At 42.2% G+C, this 20,574-nt stretch overlaps 2 protein-coding genes across 2 annotated transcripts; one reads left to right on the top strand and one right to left on the bottom strand.

Moving 5' to 3' along the window:
* Positions 1 to 62: 62 nt before the first annotated feature.
* nphs2 (NPHS2 stomatin family member, podocin) lies at positions 63 to 3,823 on the bottom strand. Its single transcript, XM_076088653.1, has 7 exons — positions 3,431 to 3,823; positions 2,930 to 3,033; positions 2,145 to 2,217; positions 1,867 to 1,949; positions 1,295 to 1,554; positions 767 to 836; positions 63 to 272 (listed from the first exon to the last, which is right to left on the bottom strand). The coding sequence occupies exons 1-7, from the start codon at positions 3,774 to 3,776 to the stop codon at positions 63 to 65; spliced, it is 1,146 nt and encodes a 381-aa protein (XP_075944768.1). The 5' UTR covers positions 3,777 to 3,823.
* A 3,039-nt stretch (positions 3,824 to 6,862) lies between these two features.
* On the top strand, positions 6,863 to 17,972 carry tdrd5 (tudor domain containing 5). Its single transcript, XM_076088650.1, is given in 17 exon segments — positions 6,863 to 7,106; positions 7,247 to 7,458; positions 7,648 to 7,939; positions 8,217 to 8,383; positions 8,547 to 8,630; positions 8,767 to 8,823; positions 9,122 to 9,284; positions 9,528 to 9,646; positions 10,841 to 11,046; positions 11,765 to 11,974; positions 12,095 to 12,161; positions 12,300 to 12,500; positions 12,830 to 12,964; positions 15,144 to 15,260; positions 15,550 to 15,735; positions 15,839 to 16,022; positions 17,905 to 17,972. Coding segments are annotated over 17 exon segments (2,712 nt in total).
* The last annotated feature ends 2,602 nt before the right edge of the window (positions 17,973 to 20,574 follow it).

The following is a 20,574-nucleotide window of genomic DNA, read 5'->3' as shown; positions in this document are numbered from 1 at the left end:
AAATTGTAAATTGTGAATGAAATATAACATTTCAATAATAATAAACTTTCACGTCACAACAGTCACATCATTGGTGAGTCTGTATCTGGTTCCCCCTCTGTCGTCCCACCCTCTCCTTCCACAGCAGGGGGAGGAGGGAGTGGTAGAGATGAGAGGTCAGGGGTCACGCTCAGGAGATCCTGGGGGAGTGGAAGGACCAGGGCAGGATGGAGGAGACGGAAAGAAGCCCTCAACCCCTCCCAGGCATCTCTCTCCCCCTCTGCAGCTTTTACCTGGGGGAGAGAAAGACTGCTGTTGGAAACATGTTTTCTGTACAGAAATATTACTGGGGATGCAGAAATGATCTCACTGGCAGAGGTAAACTTCAGTTCACAGGATAAACCAAGGCTGTGCTCTGAGCTGGAAAAACAGCTAAATGTCTTGAAATGGAAACAGAAACTAGTCCATTGAGCAGAGTGTTGGAAGGCATCGGAACAGAGATCAGCCACTAGCAATCTTTGGTGTCAGCTACTGTCTTTTATACTGCGCAAGGATCTGCCAAAGTTAGACATATTATAATCGTAAACATAAAGGTCTTTCTGTGTATTTCTACTTATCTTCCAAATGTTTTTCAAATAATACTGATAATAATAAAGTTCCTGAGTCAAATGCCAATATTTGACCAAAAAAGATGAAAGTCGATGAACATAAACACATAATATTCAAAAGCAGGCATTAACATGTAGAACAGTGTTTTATAACACACTGGTATAGCATAGTAACTCACTCTGACCTGGTGTTGTCTTTTGGCTGCAGCCAGACTCTGCTGTAACTCCACAGGAAACCTGAGCTCGTCTCTGACAGGAAATCAAACACAAGCCTGGTCAGCAGGAAGATCCCAGTACACTACAAATCTCTACATTTCTCTTTATGGTTTACCAGGAAAAATCAAAGATTTCAGAGGAAAAACACTTTGCACACAGAAAGTGATGCATTTTTTATGAACCCTTTGTAATGTACGAAACAGACGCTTCTTGTTTTGGCTCTTGGTTATCTTTAGCCATTTAAAGCATCAGCTGTTAATATCAGGTGTTGCTGCCAGTCCCTGCAAGAGCTTCAAGCATAAATGTTCACCCAGGACATTAGTAGTAGGAGGGACATGAAGACCAGACTCTACATCCACAGTAACGTGAGGTAGACCAGAATGCGATGCTACCACGTGTTTAAGTCTTGGCTTCCAATGAAACTCACTAAGATAAATGCTGCCGAGGAAAGTTAATTACAATAAATCATCTTTCTATATCTTCTGTCTTACATGTCTGCTCTCTCCACCTTGATGCCCCAGCGGCAAGCAACAGAGTCAACAGCTGCTTGTATCTGCTGTCCGATCTTCCTCCTGTTCAGCAGGATGTGGCTGAATGTGTGTTGGGCGAGTATGTCTCTGACCGCTGCCTGGACCAGAGTCTGCAGCACTGTGGTCGGACTGGACAGAGCTGCGCTGCACAAAGCCACATTCTCTATCTGGTAATAACACACTGCACTCAGCTCCGGCCTCACCAAGTCCTTTGTCACCACCTGGGAACAGACGTATGAGAAGTCAGCAGTCTAATGAAATCAAATCCTCATCACTGTCTAGTTAATTGCTTCAGCGGGGAGCACTTAATTTACTCATCGTCCGAAATGTTTGAGAAACACTGTGTGACAAAGATGGAATCCTGCTTCATTGTAAACTTCTGTGAAGATACTTCAGTGAAAGTAGCAAATGACATTTACTAGTAAGTGACAAATAAGTCTGATTTCTTTATGGACTATGAAAGATTTTAGGGAAAGCAAAGTGCGTATAGTAATCATTTCTACATACGGAGCTGAGTGGGAATTGTTCTGTACCGTGTGAGGAGGAACCTTCAGCATTGTCAGTCGAATGTCAACCTTGTGACACACATCAAGGAGTGGAAGGTAGAAAAGAAGGCCTGGAGAGAGGAGGGAGAAAGGTTGATGATGACTAAAAGAATGTAACTAATTGAGGGCCGTCCAAACTTTAACACGAATTAGGTACATGATCACAAGCCAACCCTAACCCACCAGTAATTAAAATCACTGACACATCCTCAGAAATGACAAGTCAACTGTGTTGCATAAAAGAAAGTACAGTAATTGGTGACAACCTGGTCCTCTGGGTCTTCCACGCAGTAGGTGACCCAGTCTGAAGATCACTGCTCTCTCATGCTCCCTCACTATCTGTCAATCGAAATGACAGACATCAGTCAGTCCATGTGAATGGAGGACAGTGATGGCTGCACTGACTTACAAGTCAAGTGGACAAGTAGGCCAGTGTTTTATACAATACTTTTGTACAATAACAATGGAGTCAGAAAGTATTAGAACATTGACACCGTTTTGTTATGTTGGCTGTGACTCTAGTACATTGCATTCGATTTAAAACAAAGGCTAAAAGGTGAAAATGCTGACTCTCTAAAATAGCCCATTGGCATGCTAAAAATTCCCCAATATTCACTAATTTCTCTTTACATTACAGACATTTAGCAGACGCTTTTATCCAAAGCGACTTACAAATCAGATTCTATCACACCGTAGGCACAGCCACGGGATCAATTTTGGGGTTAAGTGTCTTGCTCAAGGACACATCGACATGCGACTAGCGGAGCCGGGGTTCGAACCGCCGATTTAAGGACGGCCTTGCTCTCCACTTAGCCACCGGCGCCCCCACTTAGGTTGAAAAGCTGGAAACAGCATTTTCACCATAAAGAGCTGTCTCAAAAAGTCAAAATAATCATGAATGATGTTATTCTTCAGCCTTTAACTTCTCCATCACAAACTCCATGTGCCTGGTTTGTTTTGCATGATTTCTGTTGAAGAAACCCCACTAGTTTTTAAAGTAGATTATTATCCATGTGTTTGGTTTCTGTTCAGTCTGTGTTGTAGTTCGTACTTTGACACAGAACCAGATGGAAAGAGGGAGGATGAGGAGAACCAGAGCCAAGACGAAGACCATCAGCAGCCACTCAAACACTCCCAGGTTCTTGCGCTTCAGACCTGCAGAGATCCACATCCACACTTTGTTTGAAGAAACCCAACCAAGATACTCAGACTAAATATAATTTGATTCATTTTGCAATTTTCAAGCTCCAAAAATGTCCCAAGACTTTTTTCTTTTGTTGTGATTTGTCACTACCAAGAAGAATGATGTTATTGCAAAATTGAAATGAAAATGTAATTTATTTGTATCATTGCATTCTTGAATACTTTTTATCTTATTATCTGTAATTTATTTTCCAGAACGTTTCAAGACATTTAACAAAGACATTTTCCGATCACAAGATTACATATTTATTCTTCCTAAGAACGCCGAACTGGGAACAACTAAACAACTGTTGAGCTTCTCACAACTGCATATAAAATGTGCCAGGCTTTCCTTCAGGCTTTGACTTACCTTCCTCCGGCTCTGCTGCTTCCAGGAGGCCCAGGTTCTCCTCCTTGACCTCCTTGTCTCTCACGCTGTCTATGTCCACCACAGTGGTTCTCACCTTCACTTCTGTCTCCTGCTCCACCTTCACCTCATTTGTCTCTAGCTTCTCCCTCTGCAGCCTCTCTTTCCTCACTGATGTTGCCCCGGGGACCCGGCCTGCCTTCAATGGCCTTCGCCTGTGACTTCTGGGAGGCACAAAGGCTCCGCTCTCCCTCTCCCTCTTGGGCGTCATTCTGGATCTCGACGGGAGACCGGGGTGGAGATCGGAGGACTTGTCCATAGTGGCCGGAGGCTCTGCAGTGAAGAGCATATAGGAGTGATGGCTGTTGGGATGTTTCTGCTCGATGGGTTAGTAGATGGTTTTCTTTTTGGGTGAAAGCAGAGAGAACTGAGAAATATAGGGACTTTTACTGCTGTGAGTTGCTTCCTCTGGCTGGAGGTCTGTAGCTGGAGTCAGTGGTGCTGCTGTCTACTGTGGTAATCACACAGACTACATGGATGGTAAATTAAGCTGACTGTCTAGGGAGTAGGACAGCAGTGGGAGTGACACACACCACCTTCTCTGTTTTTCAAATAATTTTCAAATAACTTTTGTGAGCATGGTATTCAACAAGCTTTATGTTGTCAACGCAGCAAACCAAACATTAAGTAAGGATAATAATGTGGGGAGAAGCGTGAAGATACAGTAATAATGATAGGTTCTCATGTACAGGTCATTTCCTCATCTGCAAGCAAATCTCTTCCTCTTTTCTGCCTGATTCAGAAAGGCCTTACCAGACATAAACTCCAAACATCCAGGGATTGCTGGATGAGTTTATTTCAGCATTATTCTGTTTAATTTATTAGCATTGTTCTTTGCTCGTGTTCATCAAAAAGCTCGAACAAGGGTAAAAAACAACAACAACAGTATCAAGTTTTGGGTTCTTTTAACTCAATCAGATGTTTTCTTTAGTTGTTACAGCTTGGAAGCCCTTGTTTCTGTCACAGAAATATCATCAATAACAACAATAGTCCGATGCATCCTCATATTTCCCAGCTATATACTATACATGCTGTACTGGTATACATGGCCCACTAAAATATCTGACATCATTGCTTTGGAAAGTTAGTGGAGGCGCTTGGCAAAGGGTGTCCTGAAGAGAAAACATTACTTTCATGCCATTGAATCATGCATAGAACATGCTACTTGAGTGAATGTCATATACAATATAAAACAGGCACACTAATTGCATAAAAAAAACTCTCAATATTTGTGTCACTGGGTGCATTTGTTGGGATTATGCTTCTTCCCTTGTAAATCCAAAGCCATTCAAAGGTAATTGCTGGGAAAAATTGTGTCAGTGGAGCTGAGGGAGTCACAGTGTCTTCATTTGGAATGTGCAGACTCAGGCCTCTCCTTTCCCAAGAGCTGATGGAGGTTTTTCCTCTGTTTTTACACGACACACAGTCTCCTCCCTAATAGATCCTTAATTAAACTAAAAAATTGTGCATTGTCAAATCACAGCTCGTCATTTTCACAGGCGGGTACTTTTAATTATCAAAAATACAAGTTTAAACACTCAAAGGAAAAATCTTTTCAATGCTATTTACACAATATTCACATGAAAAATAATAACCATGTACAAAACTAATAATACTCCCCGAAAACAAACACCGCCCAGAAACCAAATAAGGCACCAAAATAACTCAGAAGACCTAAGCCCCGTCAGACAAAAATGAATTCCAGGAAAATAAAATAATGAATAAATAAAAACCATACACAAATAATTCCTGCAAATACAGCACAAAAACAGAAGTGAGAAACTAAAAATGAAAAGCTGGACAATTGTCGTCATTTATGTGGAGTTATGGTGAATCCCGGAGGTTCAGGGTGGTATGGACGTATAAGCGACAACATAATGAACGAAAAGAACCATCACCATCATAAACAGCTTTGTGAATGTGTGTACATAGGGACATTATAGTGCTGGCCAAGGACTCTGAGCTCTTATTACAGTGATACAGTTTTCCTATGAATGATAAAGAGGTACTTGAGTGAAGGCTTGAGGTACTTTTTTAGTGTTATGCTACTTTATACTTCATTTCAGAGGGCAATGTTGTACTTTTCACTCCACTACAATAAAAACAATTGTTGGTACAATCTTTGCTTATGGCCACACCTCTCTGACCAGCTCCCGATCTCGTTTGCGGGGGGGTGAGCTAGGTCGGCCCTGGTCAGTACCTGAATTGGACACCGCCTGGGAGTACCAGGTGCTGTACGCTTTTTCACTTCTCCTTCCAAACACCAGGGGGCGCCGCTGCTTCTTCAGTCGAAACAGATCAGTAACTGTTTTTTTTTTTAATTTATCCATTTGTAAAGCCATATCAATGCTAGAAAATCTTAAAATTATATTCGTAGCCGTATCATCCAGCTCCAATACCTAATACCTAGTTGTATCTATAAATAAGCCACTGTGCGCGAGTTCTCTGGTTGTCTTCTTCGTTAGTCATCATTGCTGCTGCCATGGTGAGGTGACTGCAAGAGTTTTCGTGGCGATCTGTTTTAATTTAGCTAAGTAATAACGGCTCTGTGTTTTTATTTATCGTTGAACAGGTTTTGGTGCAGATAAGCCACTTGTCGACTACAAGTCCCACGGTCCCTTTAGTTTTTGCTGTTTTAACGTCACACTTAACGTTACCGTCTATCACCGTGTGTGGCGGTCTGTTAGCAACAGGTGTGCAGAGAGTGGAGGACACGAACAGGTTGACGATTTGGGGTAAGGTGTGCACAATATTTTTGGAACAATTCGAACGAGACAGGCCCGTTCTGGTCGGTGTCGGCATTTAAAGGCAATGATAACTCACGTTAACGAATTTAAAATTGCAGCAGCGGCATCCAGCAAACTGGATTTCATGTTGAAGTCGGATGCTAACGTTCGCGTTTGTTATCTCAACAATTGTGCATTCGGTGGTGGTGTGTCTGCATAGCAAAAGGTAACACGTGTTCATGGTGTAGGTGTGTTAACATTACCTCAAGAAGGTTTGTTGGACCCGTCATGACGGTTACAAGTAACGTTAGCATGCTGCTACTGTGCAGGTGTAAGGCAGTGGTGTAACTCTTAAAATAGTTTTATTTTAACGCCACTGCTAACATTTCCTGACAGTCTTTTTTTTCCTTTTTCTAAATGAATCTCAGTGCAAAATTTTAACATATAATTTTATATTTATAAAAAGGTAACAAGATATTTTTGACAGCAAACCCCAATCAAATAGCATAGCAATAGCATTTGTGACTTTATTCCAGCATTGAGGACTGTGCATTTCTCTCCAGGTGGTCTTCCAACCACCTGCTTGGGTTCAGGTTGTGCAGTGATGTTCGTGTTTTGTTCCATCATGTCGTCTTGCTGTCTTCCCCAGATGTCAGCAGGCAGGATGAACCCGGAGGAGGTTTTGGCAAAGCTGAAGGTAGAAGTGCGTTCCTTGCTCATTTCATCAAAGATGGGCTTGGACGCTGATCAGCTCAGGCGAGACTATATCTCCATAATGGGGCATCCCATGCCCCTGAAAGTCCTGGGCTTCAGACACATCATGGATATGGTGAAGGAGATGCCTGACGTGGTATCTGTTCACTTCAGGGTAGATGGCAGCTCATTTTTAAAGGGTAACGTCCTTTGAACACAGTCAATTCAGCATTGAGGGGAAAAAAATGCATGAAAGTCCTCTCAAACATTTACCTATCAAACATTTGAACAAGTTTCCTATACTTCATGCTGTCACCTTTTTACATGTCCGCAATCGCAGCTGTTGGCGACGATTCCACCCGATACATTGAGGCGCTAGTAGCTAAGCAGCGTCTGCCGAAGTCCACCAAGAATACTCGGAGGGGAGGTGTGAGCTACTTCTCGCCCCGCTACCGTCACCCGTCCTCTGCTGTGGTCCTCCCCAGAAGAGCTCGTGCTCCTCCGGCTGTTCCCGCCCAGCTCAGGGCACAGCTCTCCATACTGCTCTCCCAGGTATGACTTGAAGGTAAACCTGTGAGGTTTAGCTTTTTTTTGACAAATGATGTCTAAACTGCAATTGACTATTCAAACACACCCTACTAAATCAGAGAAGTAGTGTTCTATATGTTATTTTTTCGAACAAAAAGCATTTAGCTCTGTTACTGCAGAATGTTTCTTGAAACGAAGCGGCCTCTCTCCCAGGGTCCACTCAGGTTGTCTGACCTGGAGTCCAGCTTCCTGCGCGCCTTCGGCCTCCCGCTGCGTGTCCACAACTACGGCTTCTACACCACTGGAGAGATGCTGGAGGCAGTGGTGGACCTAGTCGTTATTCAGCAGGGCAGGCTGGGATCAGTTCTGATCTTGAAGGAACATGTGCAGCCCAGACCGACCCGCTTATCAAGGACTGGACCCATAAATTCAGAGTTGCCTGGAACTGTCAAGTCAGCCTTCGAAGTGACAGACACCATATCTCAGACACCAACAAAAACCTCAGGTGATGCATTTACATATTTTGAACATCTTGCTAGAAGGCGTCTCAACAAGCAATCCATACCAGTGTTTTTTGATTGCATTAAGACGTGAGCGTTGTTGAGATTGGATAGTTGTTTATCTCCCCAAAGGGAATGGTTTGTTAATTTGGGTCAGTAATGTCAAACTAACGCATTGAAAAGCATTGAGCAGGGGCTGTTCATATTTTGTAGCGTTGAAGTTATCGTTCGCACCCATTTTTATTTTTTGAAATATTTTTTTGGGGTTTATTCCAACAGAAGTCCCAGTGAAGGAAGGTCCTCTGAACCAGCCAGCCGCTGAGACTACCTTTGGCCCTGTCCATAAAGAGTCAACAACTGCTCACAAGGCACAGGTAGTTGAGAAGAACCAGGAAGCGAACCCAGAGCAATGTCAGGAAGGTCAGCTCTTTCAGAAACGTGTCCTTGAGGTAAGAAGGTGTCGTACCTGCACCTGTAACTTGTTCCTAGAACAAGACATGAGACATGAACTTGAAAAAAGGGGGGGGGAAGTAGACCATACATGGACAGTATTCCTGGATAAATATACATAAGTGCATTATCTTTGGTCTTTCTACTTGAATTCTATGTCAGCTGGAGGAGGAGCTTCGCCAGCGAATCCTGAAGAACGGAGTCGCTGGCACCATTAGTCCGGAGCTGAAGGACAAGCTACGAGAGGTCAGAATTACTGCTAGTTTCAAAGCGGATGTCTTAGTGCCACTAGTGACTACAAGCTTCTAATATGCTTTGCTTCAAACGTTACCAGGACCATGCTTACAATTCTTGTACTTTGTTTGTTCATGACTCTCTGCAGGTTGTAGGTCAGACCAGTGGTGGATTATCAGTGCACGCTCTGCCTGCTGAGTACAAGGTAAAAAATACAAAAAGATAGCCATGCAGTTCTCCTTCATAGTGTCACGTGAGGTTGGGAGCTTCAGAACTCATTCATGTGAGGACCTGGCTTAAGTCTTTCCTGATCAAGCTAAATAAAAAGCGTTGGGTTCACTGTTTTGGTTTTCTTTCTTGCTTTTTTGAAGCACCGTACTGTCCTAGGAAGTACTTCTCTGACATTTAGCCCGCCTGCTCCCAATAGTGATCAGGAAGCGAGCAAGTCACAAAGCTGTTCTTCGGTTCAGATGATAATGAAAGATGTTTTTTTTGCTCCTCAGAGGCTTTTCGGTGAGGAACTCCCGCTGCAACCGAGCGGCTTTGTCAGTGTCATCGAACTGGTCGGTGCCATGAGTGACACCTTCCACCTGAAATCTGTCGGGAGTCAAATTGGGCAACACTGGATAGTCATGGACATACAGGACAGTGGCAATACACAACCAGGTGTGTGACATAGACAATTAAATTGGTGTTTACTCTTGGTGTTATTGGTTAATATTGTTGTAAATATAGATATTATGATTGGAAGCAACCAGTGTCTCACTAGGACAACATGTCTGTAATCAATACTTGTCTAATCAATGACATGTTGTAATCAATGGTCGTGTCTGGGATATCATGTGACAAAGCTTACCAGTGAACAATGACTTTCAACTAAGCAGGAAATGTATTTTCTTTCATTTTTAGACTCAAAGGTGACCGAGTCTTTTTGGGAAGGCAAACTGGAAGGAGACGATGATGGCATCACAGCAGATGATGAGAACGAGGAGCTGGAGACCAGAAACAATTCCAAGACCCATGAAATGGTTTGGCAATATCTAATTGATCGTGTTGTTTTACATTACAAGGCTCAAAGAACAATCATTAAAAAACAGAGACCTAAATACAGATTTTATCAAGTAATCAGAGCATCACTTGTGTGATACCAGTGCAAATCATGAACTTTCACTGCACTTAACAAACAGATGTTAATGCCCCATTTTTTTGTGTACCCTGTGTAAAATGTTGATTGTGTCCATACATGCAGGTTAGACAACTCTGAAACCTGTTATTACTTTTTAAAAGTGCTGTAGAATAATACTGAACATAGAGTAACGCGCGAGTAGATTACAAAGTCTCTGCACAGACGCGATGAGACTGGAGTGACGCGAATTTGCGATGGCGCGATTGACGTTGACATTTTTCAACTCGGGCTGCGGCGCGATAGCCTATCAGCGTTGAGATGCTCCTCCTGTCATCACTGATGTCCTGTCATTGAGGAAACAAATAATGTAGCGTAGGTGGGCACCCAGAGCTCTACGATACCTCATATTAGTAGAGACCGGACAAAACTATGTATAAATGTGTGTGTGTAAACCATATGGTACAAACAATGAATAGACGCTGCCGTATTTACGTCTATATGACGTTATTGTGAGTGTTGATGGAGCTGCTACAATGTTAGCTTAGCCTAGCACCGATCGATCCGAGCTCCATTGAGAAAAAGTATTTTAAAAGTTATTTGCTTGTCATCTTGCAGAGAGAACTAACAAAACATGAATTCAAGCTTTTTACAAATCGGCATCATTACCTAGTTAATTCTGGCATCCCTTTTTGTCCGTTTATAGCAGTTAAATCACAGCAAAATATGTTTATCTTGTGTTCATACAGCCGTAGTAAACCAGCCGATGTGTGGCTTGCTAAACACAGTGAATACAACTCGATGGTGTTCCTCCTTAGTTTCCCGGGATATCTGGGACTTCCACAACAAGTACTAAGCAGAAATAGAGGTTATTTTTTCCATGGATGATGGCGGAAAGAAATGGCTTAAGTTAATAACGGCTTCCAGGGCGATAAGCCACGCCCCCTCTCCGGCGCGAATGGTGCGAATCACGCGAATGACCACAAATGGTCCCCCGTGAGTAACGCGGCGCAAATTGGTGTGAACGCACCTTAACACTGCTGTGTACCGGTCACCACTCTCGCTTTACATTTGATCTTTCCTCCTGTAGATGTCTCAGATGTACCCTGCCATTCAGGTGCATTGCAGCACTGCGGTGCCCCCAGATGCCCTGCAGAGTCAACGTCTCAAACCACCGACACGCCGTGGTGCTCGAGAGCTGGTAGAAGTCCTGGTGGAACATGTGAAGTCGCCTGGATATTTCTACATCAGCTTCAGCGAGAGTGATGAGGCCCGTGTTTTGGAGGACATGATGATGGAGATGAGGTGGTGGACATGCTAGTGGCAGCTTACTCGAATGATAATGTACTCGCACATTCCTGTGCTTATTGCAACATAGGGGTCCTCTTTGGAATTGCAATATAGTCATTGATATAATACATAATATGTTTACCATTTCATCATGTCTGGCACTCTCTCTATGTCCAACGATATCACTCTATCTGATGGGCAGTTGAAATATCTGTATTTTCTGAGCGGGGTTCATCATAACATGAAACAAAATAGTCATTTAGCTTGACCAAGGAATAATAAATATATATGTGTACAAGTTTGAATGTAGCCCCCCAAATTGAGTTCCTCTTGGGGCATGGCAGTAAGTATTCGGTGGGGTTTGACCCGGGAATTAGAACGTGCCGAGCAACCTGCTTATTGGCTGAGGCTTACAGCCCTACATGAGGTCCAAATGCTCTTTGCTGATGCCCAGAAGAGACCCGAACACAGCAAATAAGAGGAAAACTGGTAGACTAGGTCCAACAATTTTCTGAATTGTCAGAAGAAGATGGCATGAAACCAAACACTGAGAGCAGCTGTACGGTTGAAGCTAGGACTGTTTTTTTTAAATCACAAAACTTCGCTGTGAAACATCACAAAATTTAAGCAACACTGCTCAACATAAACTTTTTACATTTCAAGCTTCCTGATGCCTCTATATGAACAATGACACCCTGTGTCTTTTTTCCCCCTCTTCTTCTGTCGCCTCTAGACGATGTTACACCTGTCCTGAGGTGTCGGAGCGTTACCGCCTCCCTGAGCGATTTGTCCGACCAGGTCAAGTCTGCTGTGTGTCACCCAAAGGAATGTGGTTCTACCGGGTGGTGATCCATCAGGTCATCAGCCCCACTGAGGTCGAGGTGTACTACGTCGACTATGGTGACATCATCACAGCACAGACCGCCAACCTAATGTTCCTCAAGTAGGGACATCTAAACATTTAAGCACTTAAACAATCCAACTAGTACTACCACTACTGCTACTCTGCTAATGCATGTCTGTGCTTTGCTGTGCTCTCTACTGTTCATCTCCGTTTCCTCAGGTCTTGTTATTCAATTCTTCCGGCACGCGCAGTTCCGTCTTCACTCGCTGGAATTAAACCCAGCACTGTAAGTCTGACAGCATCATATATCATATGCTCAGTCTCATACTTTCATCTATTCAAATTGAAACTGTCAAGCTGCAGACACAATGTTCTGTTGCATGGAGTTTTAATGAGTAAGAGTGTTGTGGTTTGCCTCTTGCAGGGCAGCTGGACTGCTGAGGCCGTGGCTTCTTTCCAGAAGCTGTGCTCCGATCGCACCCTGGTGGGCGCTTTGGATTGTTACACTGGAGATGTGCTTCAGCTCTACCTGTGTGACACACACACTGACAAGGACATCTACATCCACACTGTCCTGCAGAGCCAGGGCCACGGGACAGCCTGCAGCCCTACGGCCAATGTAGCGGTAAACATAAATATCAGTCTACATATATATATATATTAGATACATACATGTACACCTCACATGTCTATGTACAGTATATAGTTAATCCACTGTACTAAATATACTTGCATATGTACCTGGTAATAATGAATGGCATCATCAATACTATTGATGCAGCTTAGTTATAAGTTCATTCCTCGCTATTGTGCTGTCTGACTACACAACATGGTTTATGTGACCATGATATGAGTACTGAAATACTGTTTATTTATGTCGATGTATATTCAAACCCGGTCCATACACCCACTTGTAAAGATGTTGTGCTTTGTATGTCCTTCTTGTTTCTTTAGCTGTGTGTCCATGCCTGCCCAGTGAGTCTCTACCTGGGGAAGGGAATGGTTGACCTGCCAGAAGTAGAAGAGGTAGTCACTTTTTCACCAAAGCAAGCAAACATGCTTGAACAGTCCATGTCAGCTTCACTGAAGGTATGCCCCCCCCCCCCCACACACACACACACACACACACACGTTGTGTTTTAATGACTTTTGGAGACATTACATTGTCTTACATTCATTTCCTGGCAACTTACCATACCCAGCCTAATCCTAACCCTTACCCTAACCTAAACCACAACCTAAACCTAATCTTACCCTTACCTTAGACCAAGACTTCACCATAAAATGCAATGAGATATGTCATGGAGACTTGCATTTTGTCGCCACAATGAAGGCAAGTCCCTACAGTGTGAGTGTGAAATCAGATTTATGTCCCCACAAGATGGGTACAATACGCCCAGACACACACACACAAACAATCACACACACCCCCACACCCACGAGTAGTGGTGTTTTCATGACTTTTGGGACATTACATTGTCTTACATTAATTTCCTGGTGAACCATACCCAGCCTAATACTAACCCTAAACTGAAATCGTGCCCTTACCTTAAACCAAGACTTCACCATAAAATGTAAGGATTTATGTAATGGGGAATTGCATAAGGAAGGCAAGTCCCCATAGTGTGACTGTGAATTCAGATTTATGTCCCCACAAGACCAGTAAAACACGGCCACACACACAAACACATCTAGCTTTAGCTGTTTGTAAAAAATCTTTGAGGTTGCAGTACAGCCGAACTAAACAATAGTTTACTGAGTTATTTGGATTATTTGTGGTGGATTTGCAGCTTTATGTCTCAATTGTTTCTTATCTATGAGTGCACTCTCTTTGTCTCTTCACTTCCTCCCCCTCTCACTTCCCTTTTCTCACCCAATCTTTTAATGTTGCTGTAAAGCTTTTATTCTCCGCCGTCCATAGCTCTTATCCTACCAGCCATACTGTCACTCCCGCAGGCACACTGCAGCACCACACACACACATACACACACACACACACACACACACACACACACACACACACACACACACACACACACACACAGTCAGTGTACACACTCACATCCTCTTGCTGAATGCCCCTTAATGTACAGTCACACTGTTGAGAAGGTCACAGCTTGTTGTCGGACAATAAATCAGATGACAGCCAATCAGTGGGCTGTTGGATATTGGATTACAAGATTGCGTGCATCTGATGTTAATGAGTGGATCGTTGTGAACTGAACATATAGCAAAGGACATTTTACAGTGTCATCGTCGATGACTGCAAAACACCAGTTATTCTGGTTATTGTTGAATTTATTTTGCATATTAATTCAAAGTTGGTGATGAAATGATTCAACCAGACTGATAAATAGCGACAGAACAAAGACATGATAAAGGAAACAAACTGAACGAGGCAACAGAAACCCCCTGTTGACCAGTTGCAACAATACTCAAACCGCTTTTGAATGATGCTCGTTTGCTGTGGTGTTTGGGAGGGTTTAGTTTCACATAGTTTCCTATTGTTTTAGTGATACTCTTCTTAGATAGTGATGTTATTCATTTCCCACTACTTCAGAAATTAGATAATAGGAAGGTTACACAGATCAGGTGGAGTGTGTTCCTCTGCGCTTCTCTAAAATAACCCTCTGAGAGGAATTGATCCCATCAACATGGAGCTAATATTGAAGTTGGATGCATAAAGCTAACTTTAGCCATGCTGTATATGAAATGTGAGTGCAGCAGATGATTTTTCAAACATTTCAGCAAATTTTAACGCAGTTTTACCAGCCTGTGCTGCTTGCGCTCATCAACATTATTCCTCACAAATCTTCTGCAGTCCAATCTTTTGTGTAACCGACATTGCAACATGGTGCCCACTGCCCTGAATAACTACTTTGTGAGCCATTAGTCACCTGCACCTGCTAAGTCTGACAGACCATCCCAGTATCTCCTCTATAGTGTACAATATGCCACAATGTGCCTCTTATCCCAGAAGGTTATGGTTTCATTTAATTAATTTGAATAATATTGTTTTCCTCTGATGGGAATGGAGGCGGCCATTTCAGGAAACCTTGAAGTTGTTTGCACAATATCTGAGTTAATATTGTCATAAATCTATAGCAATAAATGAACGGCTTCTATGCAAGCTAAAGTAACAGTAAGGGGCCTTTTTATCTTCACATATGCAATGCCACCAGCTGAAATGACTTTCAATCATATTGCCTAGTGTGCAATATAACCCACAATTACAGGATCTAGTGTATGTTGGTTTGTGAATCTGAAGGAAACAGGAACTGTCTTTATGTCTCAGGTTGATGACGAAGAGCTGCCCGACCTGGAGTTTCTTGAGGACAAAGAGGTCAGCCCCCATGTCCAGTTATGACCACCTGACACTGACCGTGTCCACATCCACACCACCACTGCCTTCATTATGTCTTTATGAAACTGAGATGCTTTCAGTTTCTGTAGGACACTTCACCATCTAGTTGTTGCATTGATTCTTAACTTACTTGTATAATACAACTCAAGTTATTGTATTTTTGAATTGCTTTTTTCCACTGCAATCACCCAAAGTCAACTAAGGATGAAAGAGATGAAGACAGATGGTGTTGTTTGTCTGCATGTTGATGAAAAGACAATAGCCTGAACTAACGGTACTAAATTGTTGTTTATTGCTGTGCGTTGTTCAGGCTATGGACGCCAACCCCTTCAATGCTCTACGGAATGATCAAACCTTCAGCTACAGTGAAATGGATTGGGCCTCGACCAACACATCGCCTCCCACCAACTCTTCCTGTCCGACCCCGAGCCCTCTCGCCCCTCCAGATTTGATCCAGACCCAGATGACACCAGCTCATTGTAAAGCCGATCTTAAAGTGAGAAGACATAAGTTGGTTTTATGGACGCAAAATCACTGGATTTATGCTTTTTTGTAAAGCACTTTAAAAACAGAATAAATAAACTTAATTCTCTTCTCAGACCCTGATCTGGACTCCTCCACTAACTCCATCCAGCGTCACTTCCAGCCCCTGCTGTCCAACACCAAAAGAGGAGCAACACCAGCACAAAGTCTCTGCCCCCCCGTTGGTCAGGCCACCACAGATTCTGAGAACCCTGAGCCTCCACACCCCTGACCTGGCCCAAATCCCTTACTACACTCAGGGTACATATACATCCAACTTTACTTTTAGAGAAAAGTACAATATGCACAAAGTGCCCACATGACCTAAAGAATCCAGGCTGCTAAAGTGTGTCTGATTAAGCGTGAAGCTATTTCAGCAAATACCATTTGCCCATGTGAATTAGTTCTTGAATGAAAAGATGCACCACATCTTAGTGTCAGTGTTCTAGCCAGTAGAGTGGTCATAGATCAGAGAAGGAACTTCTGAAGCGCTAAGTTAAGCAAAATGCTTTACATCGTAAAACACATAAATATTTTATCCTAACAAGTCGTCCCATAAAGTTTTAATCATTTGTAAGAGTAGTAGATAACATTGTGGAACAAAAGGCTAATGTACACACAAAGGCTTGTCCTTTCTATTGCACCCACACTCATGTTTCAATAGGATTAAAAAATGACCTTTATTAACCTGCACATGTACACACAATGAGAGAGAGAGAGAGAGAGAGAGAGAGAAGCCTTCAATGAAATTAGACTGTGTCCACGGTTCCAGAGAGGACGTATTGATTTCCATCCTGCTGCTTGCGGTGGAGGATGTACCTGCACTGAGAACCTGACACTGATTCAATTAGACCTGTTATCAGATCTATTTGACCCAACAAGCTGCTTTCATTGCATTGGTCCTGATATCGATACACTGCTGCTCCACCATGCCTCTGCTCGCAGTGTTAATGAAAAAATACAAAACAAAGTGGGTCAAGGCAGATTAATCTGCAAATTGCTTTTCTGCACTGTAGCATTAGAAATGCTTCACAAAGCTGCACACGTACAGATAAAAACACAAGCTAGAAACAGGAATTAGTACATGACAGATGAGACGATATGGTGTTTGAGTGCGTGTTCCTGTAACGTGTGTGTGTGTGTGTGTGTGTGTGACTACATACAGACGGCACAATCTGCTGACGGTATCGTACTTGGTAGAAATTCTTGCCCTTCGTTCGTACTTCTCTGTATTTTGTTTCCCAGCATGACCTGAGACTTAACAAAACAAAAAAATTGAGACAACCACTCGCAAATGCAAAGTCTGCACTTGTCCCTTGTCTAGGTTCTCTTGCGTCTCTTGATGCACCTACAGCTGAGTTTTGTCTGCTCGGCATATTTGTTACGTGTTAAAGGGCCAGTACTCGGCTTGTTGAGCTGTTCCTCAGAGAAAACCAAAGAAGAGAACTTTTTATTTCTTAATTTATTTTAATTATGGAAGCATCGTGGAAGCTTAATGAAGCAGCTGAGGTGAGCTGCTACAAGGACAACAGTTGTTAGTAGCACAATAGCTGTGACACAAGAATAAAATACTGAGTTATATACGCAGCTGATTTATCACTTACGATATCAAGTATTTAATTATTGAACTCTTTATGGTGAATGCGGTGTAAATCACATTACTTTGCTGGTTCAAATCACTTAGTCACTAATTATGTAGTTTGTTAACATGAGCTAAGCCCTCGCATCACCACTCTGAGTCATTTGTACAACAGTAGGTGAACGCATCAGTGTTTGAGTGCTGCTTCAGTCCAGTAGTACGCTCAGTCTGCACATTAATAGCTCATTAGCCACTTATTTACGACTGACTTGTCAGATTATGATTGTGGCTGTTGCGGTCTTTCAATATCATTCAAAGTGAATCACAGCTGAGTTGACAACTTCAACTTCAGTTTATTTAAAGTGCACACCACTGCGTGTCTCTGTACACTTAACAAATCAGTTACAATGGAACAAAAACACAACTGTGCTCTCTTTCACCTACGATGATTCAGTATACCGAGTTTGAAATTATTTGAAGATGTGTTTGTACAGTACAAGTACTGAACAACTCTTTTAGTAATAGTTTATTGGTATTCGTTTTGTGTTTTGTTCTGTTGTGCAGGTGTACCAGTTTCTCCGTTTCACCTGCGAAACTCTGGCATCCTGTGTCCTCTGTTTGGTGCCAGGTAGGTGGAGCCTCCGACATCCAACCGCAAAGGAAGGAGCATTCGTTCCTTAATAACTACAACTGCTCACAAAATATTGTCACAGTTCTGGAATAATTTGGTCAGCGAGCACTTAAGTTATTTACTGACTTGTAAAAAGTGAAAAAAGCATTTTTATAAGAAGTTTGTTTTAATCTATTCTAGATAAGTGTATTGTATGTTAAGCTCTGTTTATTAGTTTGGTATCAGAGTAATTGTAGCCCTTTCCTAACAGTTTTGTCTTGAACTACAGGAAAGTGATGGCTGTTCTTTTTTCTTTTTTTTAAACGTGAATACACTTGTGAATGCTTTTTGTTTAAAAAAACAAACAAAAAAACATGTTTTATTTGGGTGAAGAGTTTAATTTCTTTCTCAGAAGCCATCGGTGTGTTAAATGGTTTAATTTCCTTATAAATACTAATATAGCTGTTGTGGACAGGGTTCAAACATTTCAAAATACTGTTGAAATGAACATTACAAAGTCATGATGAATGTCAATCTATTTTGGAAAATAAACCTTATTTGATAGAATATTTTAGTTATAGTTTTACTTGTGTCAGAACAAATTGTAAGTTTGTGACAAACCTTTCGATCTTTGACCCTTTTCATAAAATTAATTTAAAGAAGTGAATTTAGAAAATGCTCCAGACAGTGTTGTGATGTCAGCATTCGTGGTCCAGTATTACTGCAGCTGTAGTGCCTTTCCTCATCCCTGGTTCTACTTACCTGTCAATGTGAGCGCCTTCGGACAGGCAATTATTCCTTACTTTGCCTCGTCCTGCTCAGTCACTCGAACTTCCCTTGTTTTCCTGCATTTGACTTGCGTGACTCTGCTTTCCCAACGAGGCAGCATGCGAACAGCAACACTTAAAAACGTGTCTCGGAGGGAATATGAGAGAAGTGCGATCAGCGCACGGGAACGATGAATAAAACAACGAGGAGACCATCTCTAAGCTTTACTGAGCAGAGCTGACAGATATGGAGCTAAAATGCGTTTGTGTTATTGAGCAGAGCCTACGGCACCTAATATAGATTTAAAGCCCCTTCACAGTTTCAAAGCCTACCTTCTTCATTTCATTTGACAAAATGAGTTTTTTTTCTTCTGAAACCTATGGAGAGGCTGGAGCTTGCTTACCAAAATGTGCTCTGACTTCTAAAGGAGGAGGCAGAATGTGGCGTCCTGCATCCAGCTGGGCTCCCTGATCTTTACTTGCTCAGCCAATCAGCTTTTTTAAAAGGCTCCTAAAGAGAGTAGCTCCTCCTCTCACTCTATCACAGCAAACCAGTGAAGAGCATTAGCCTATACTCTGTACACACACTTCCTGTACAGTGACACTGTAAAACATACATTTACATACAGAAATTATACATACACACCTGTCTTTGTTTTGTAATACAAAGTATCTCTAATTTGCACACACACACACACAGAGTAACAATGTATTGTAAGTCAATCATACATTCTCAACTTATCCTGATTTTTAAGCAGACATGCAACGGCAGCAGCCACACAATCTCACACACAACAGTAACCCCAGTAAACAAAGCTTACAAATGCACATAAACATTGTGTGTGTGTGTGTGTGTGTGTGTGTGTGTGTGTGTGTGTGTGTGTGTGTGTGTGTGGCAGATGCGCACGTAAACCTTATTAACGATGAGAGTAATGTAGTTGCTGCTGAATTAGCAGCCAACAGCAGCAGAGCATCAGTGTGCTAAATGAAGCATGAAGATCTGATGGCTTTGATTTACAGTCGAGACCCTGAACCAGACCGTCGGAGGAAGACTGCTTTTGTTTCACAGGGTTTTGGTTTGCTGAATAGCTGAGTATGACGGGTACTATTAATCATCTGGATATTTTGTCTCCCCTGTTTTACATTTACATCCATAAGTTTGGTTGATGACGGAGCAGCTTTGTTGAAAGTAGCCTTCAGTGTGTTAGCGGGTAGAGAGCAGTTATTGGAAGGGACCAACGTAGTGCACAGCTAACTGGGAATCAGTAGCTCAATACCTGGAACATTTACACATGCACCACATGTATCACCACATGTATAATTATTTGTACCAATGAATATTTATTCATCTGGAAAGAAACCCAGAATCTCACAGCACAGAACTTGCAACTCGTTGAAGGGACCCGACCCTTAGATTGGGAAGCACAGGACGAAACCAGCTAAATGTATGAAGTTAGGCAGTTTAGTCCCGTGGTTAACAATAGCTCCACTTCAACCAGAGCAGTAACATGTTACTTTGACATAAAAGGTTATTAGTCATCAGTCGAGGGCCATTTCTCTGCAGAACTACTTAAAAGTACTTTTACTTTTGATACTTTCCTTGATACCCTTCTTTTTGCTGATAATGCTTTTACATGGTATTGTAATATTGTGGTATTGGTATTTTTTGTTGGCCCTGTCTTTATGGAAATGTGTTTAGAATCAAAAGTGTAGTTGTTAGAACACTTATGCTGTTGGTGTCTTTTCTCTCAGTTGTTTCTTTCCCACACCCATTAGAAAAATATACAAAACATCTGAAGATAATGTATATTTTTTGACATTGATCTTAAAAGATCTCAAAGGATATTGTTGTTAAGG

The sequence above is a fragment of the Anarhichas minor genome, unplaced genomic scaffold, assembly GCF_050575085.1.
Source record: "Anarhichas minor isolate MPS153535 unplaced genomic scaffold, ASM5057508v1 ptg000010l, whole genome shotgun sequence".
Taxonomy (NCBI): domain Eukaryota; kingdom Metazoa; phylum Chordata; class Actinopteri; order Perciformes; family Anarhichadidae; genus Anarhichas; species Anarhichas minor.
Note: the sequence above shows the minus strand (reverse complement) of the source record. Positions and strands in the feature narration are given on the sequence as shown.

Coding starts and splice junctions, on each gene's coding strand:
- nphs2 (XM_076088653.1), bottom strand. CDS start 3,776: ATGCTCTTCACTGCAGAGCCTCCGGCCACTATGGACAAGTCCTCCGAT. Junction 2,218..2,929: donor CCATCTGGTTCTGTGTCAAA/GTACGAACTACA, acceptor TTCGATTGACAG/ATAGTGAGGGAGCATGAGAG. Junction 273..766: donor AAAGACAACACCAGGTCAGA/GTGAGTTACTAT, acceptor TCTCTCCCCCAG/GTAAAAGCTGCAGAGGGGGA.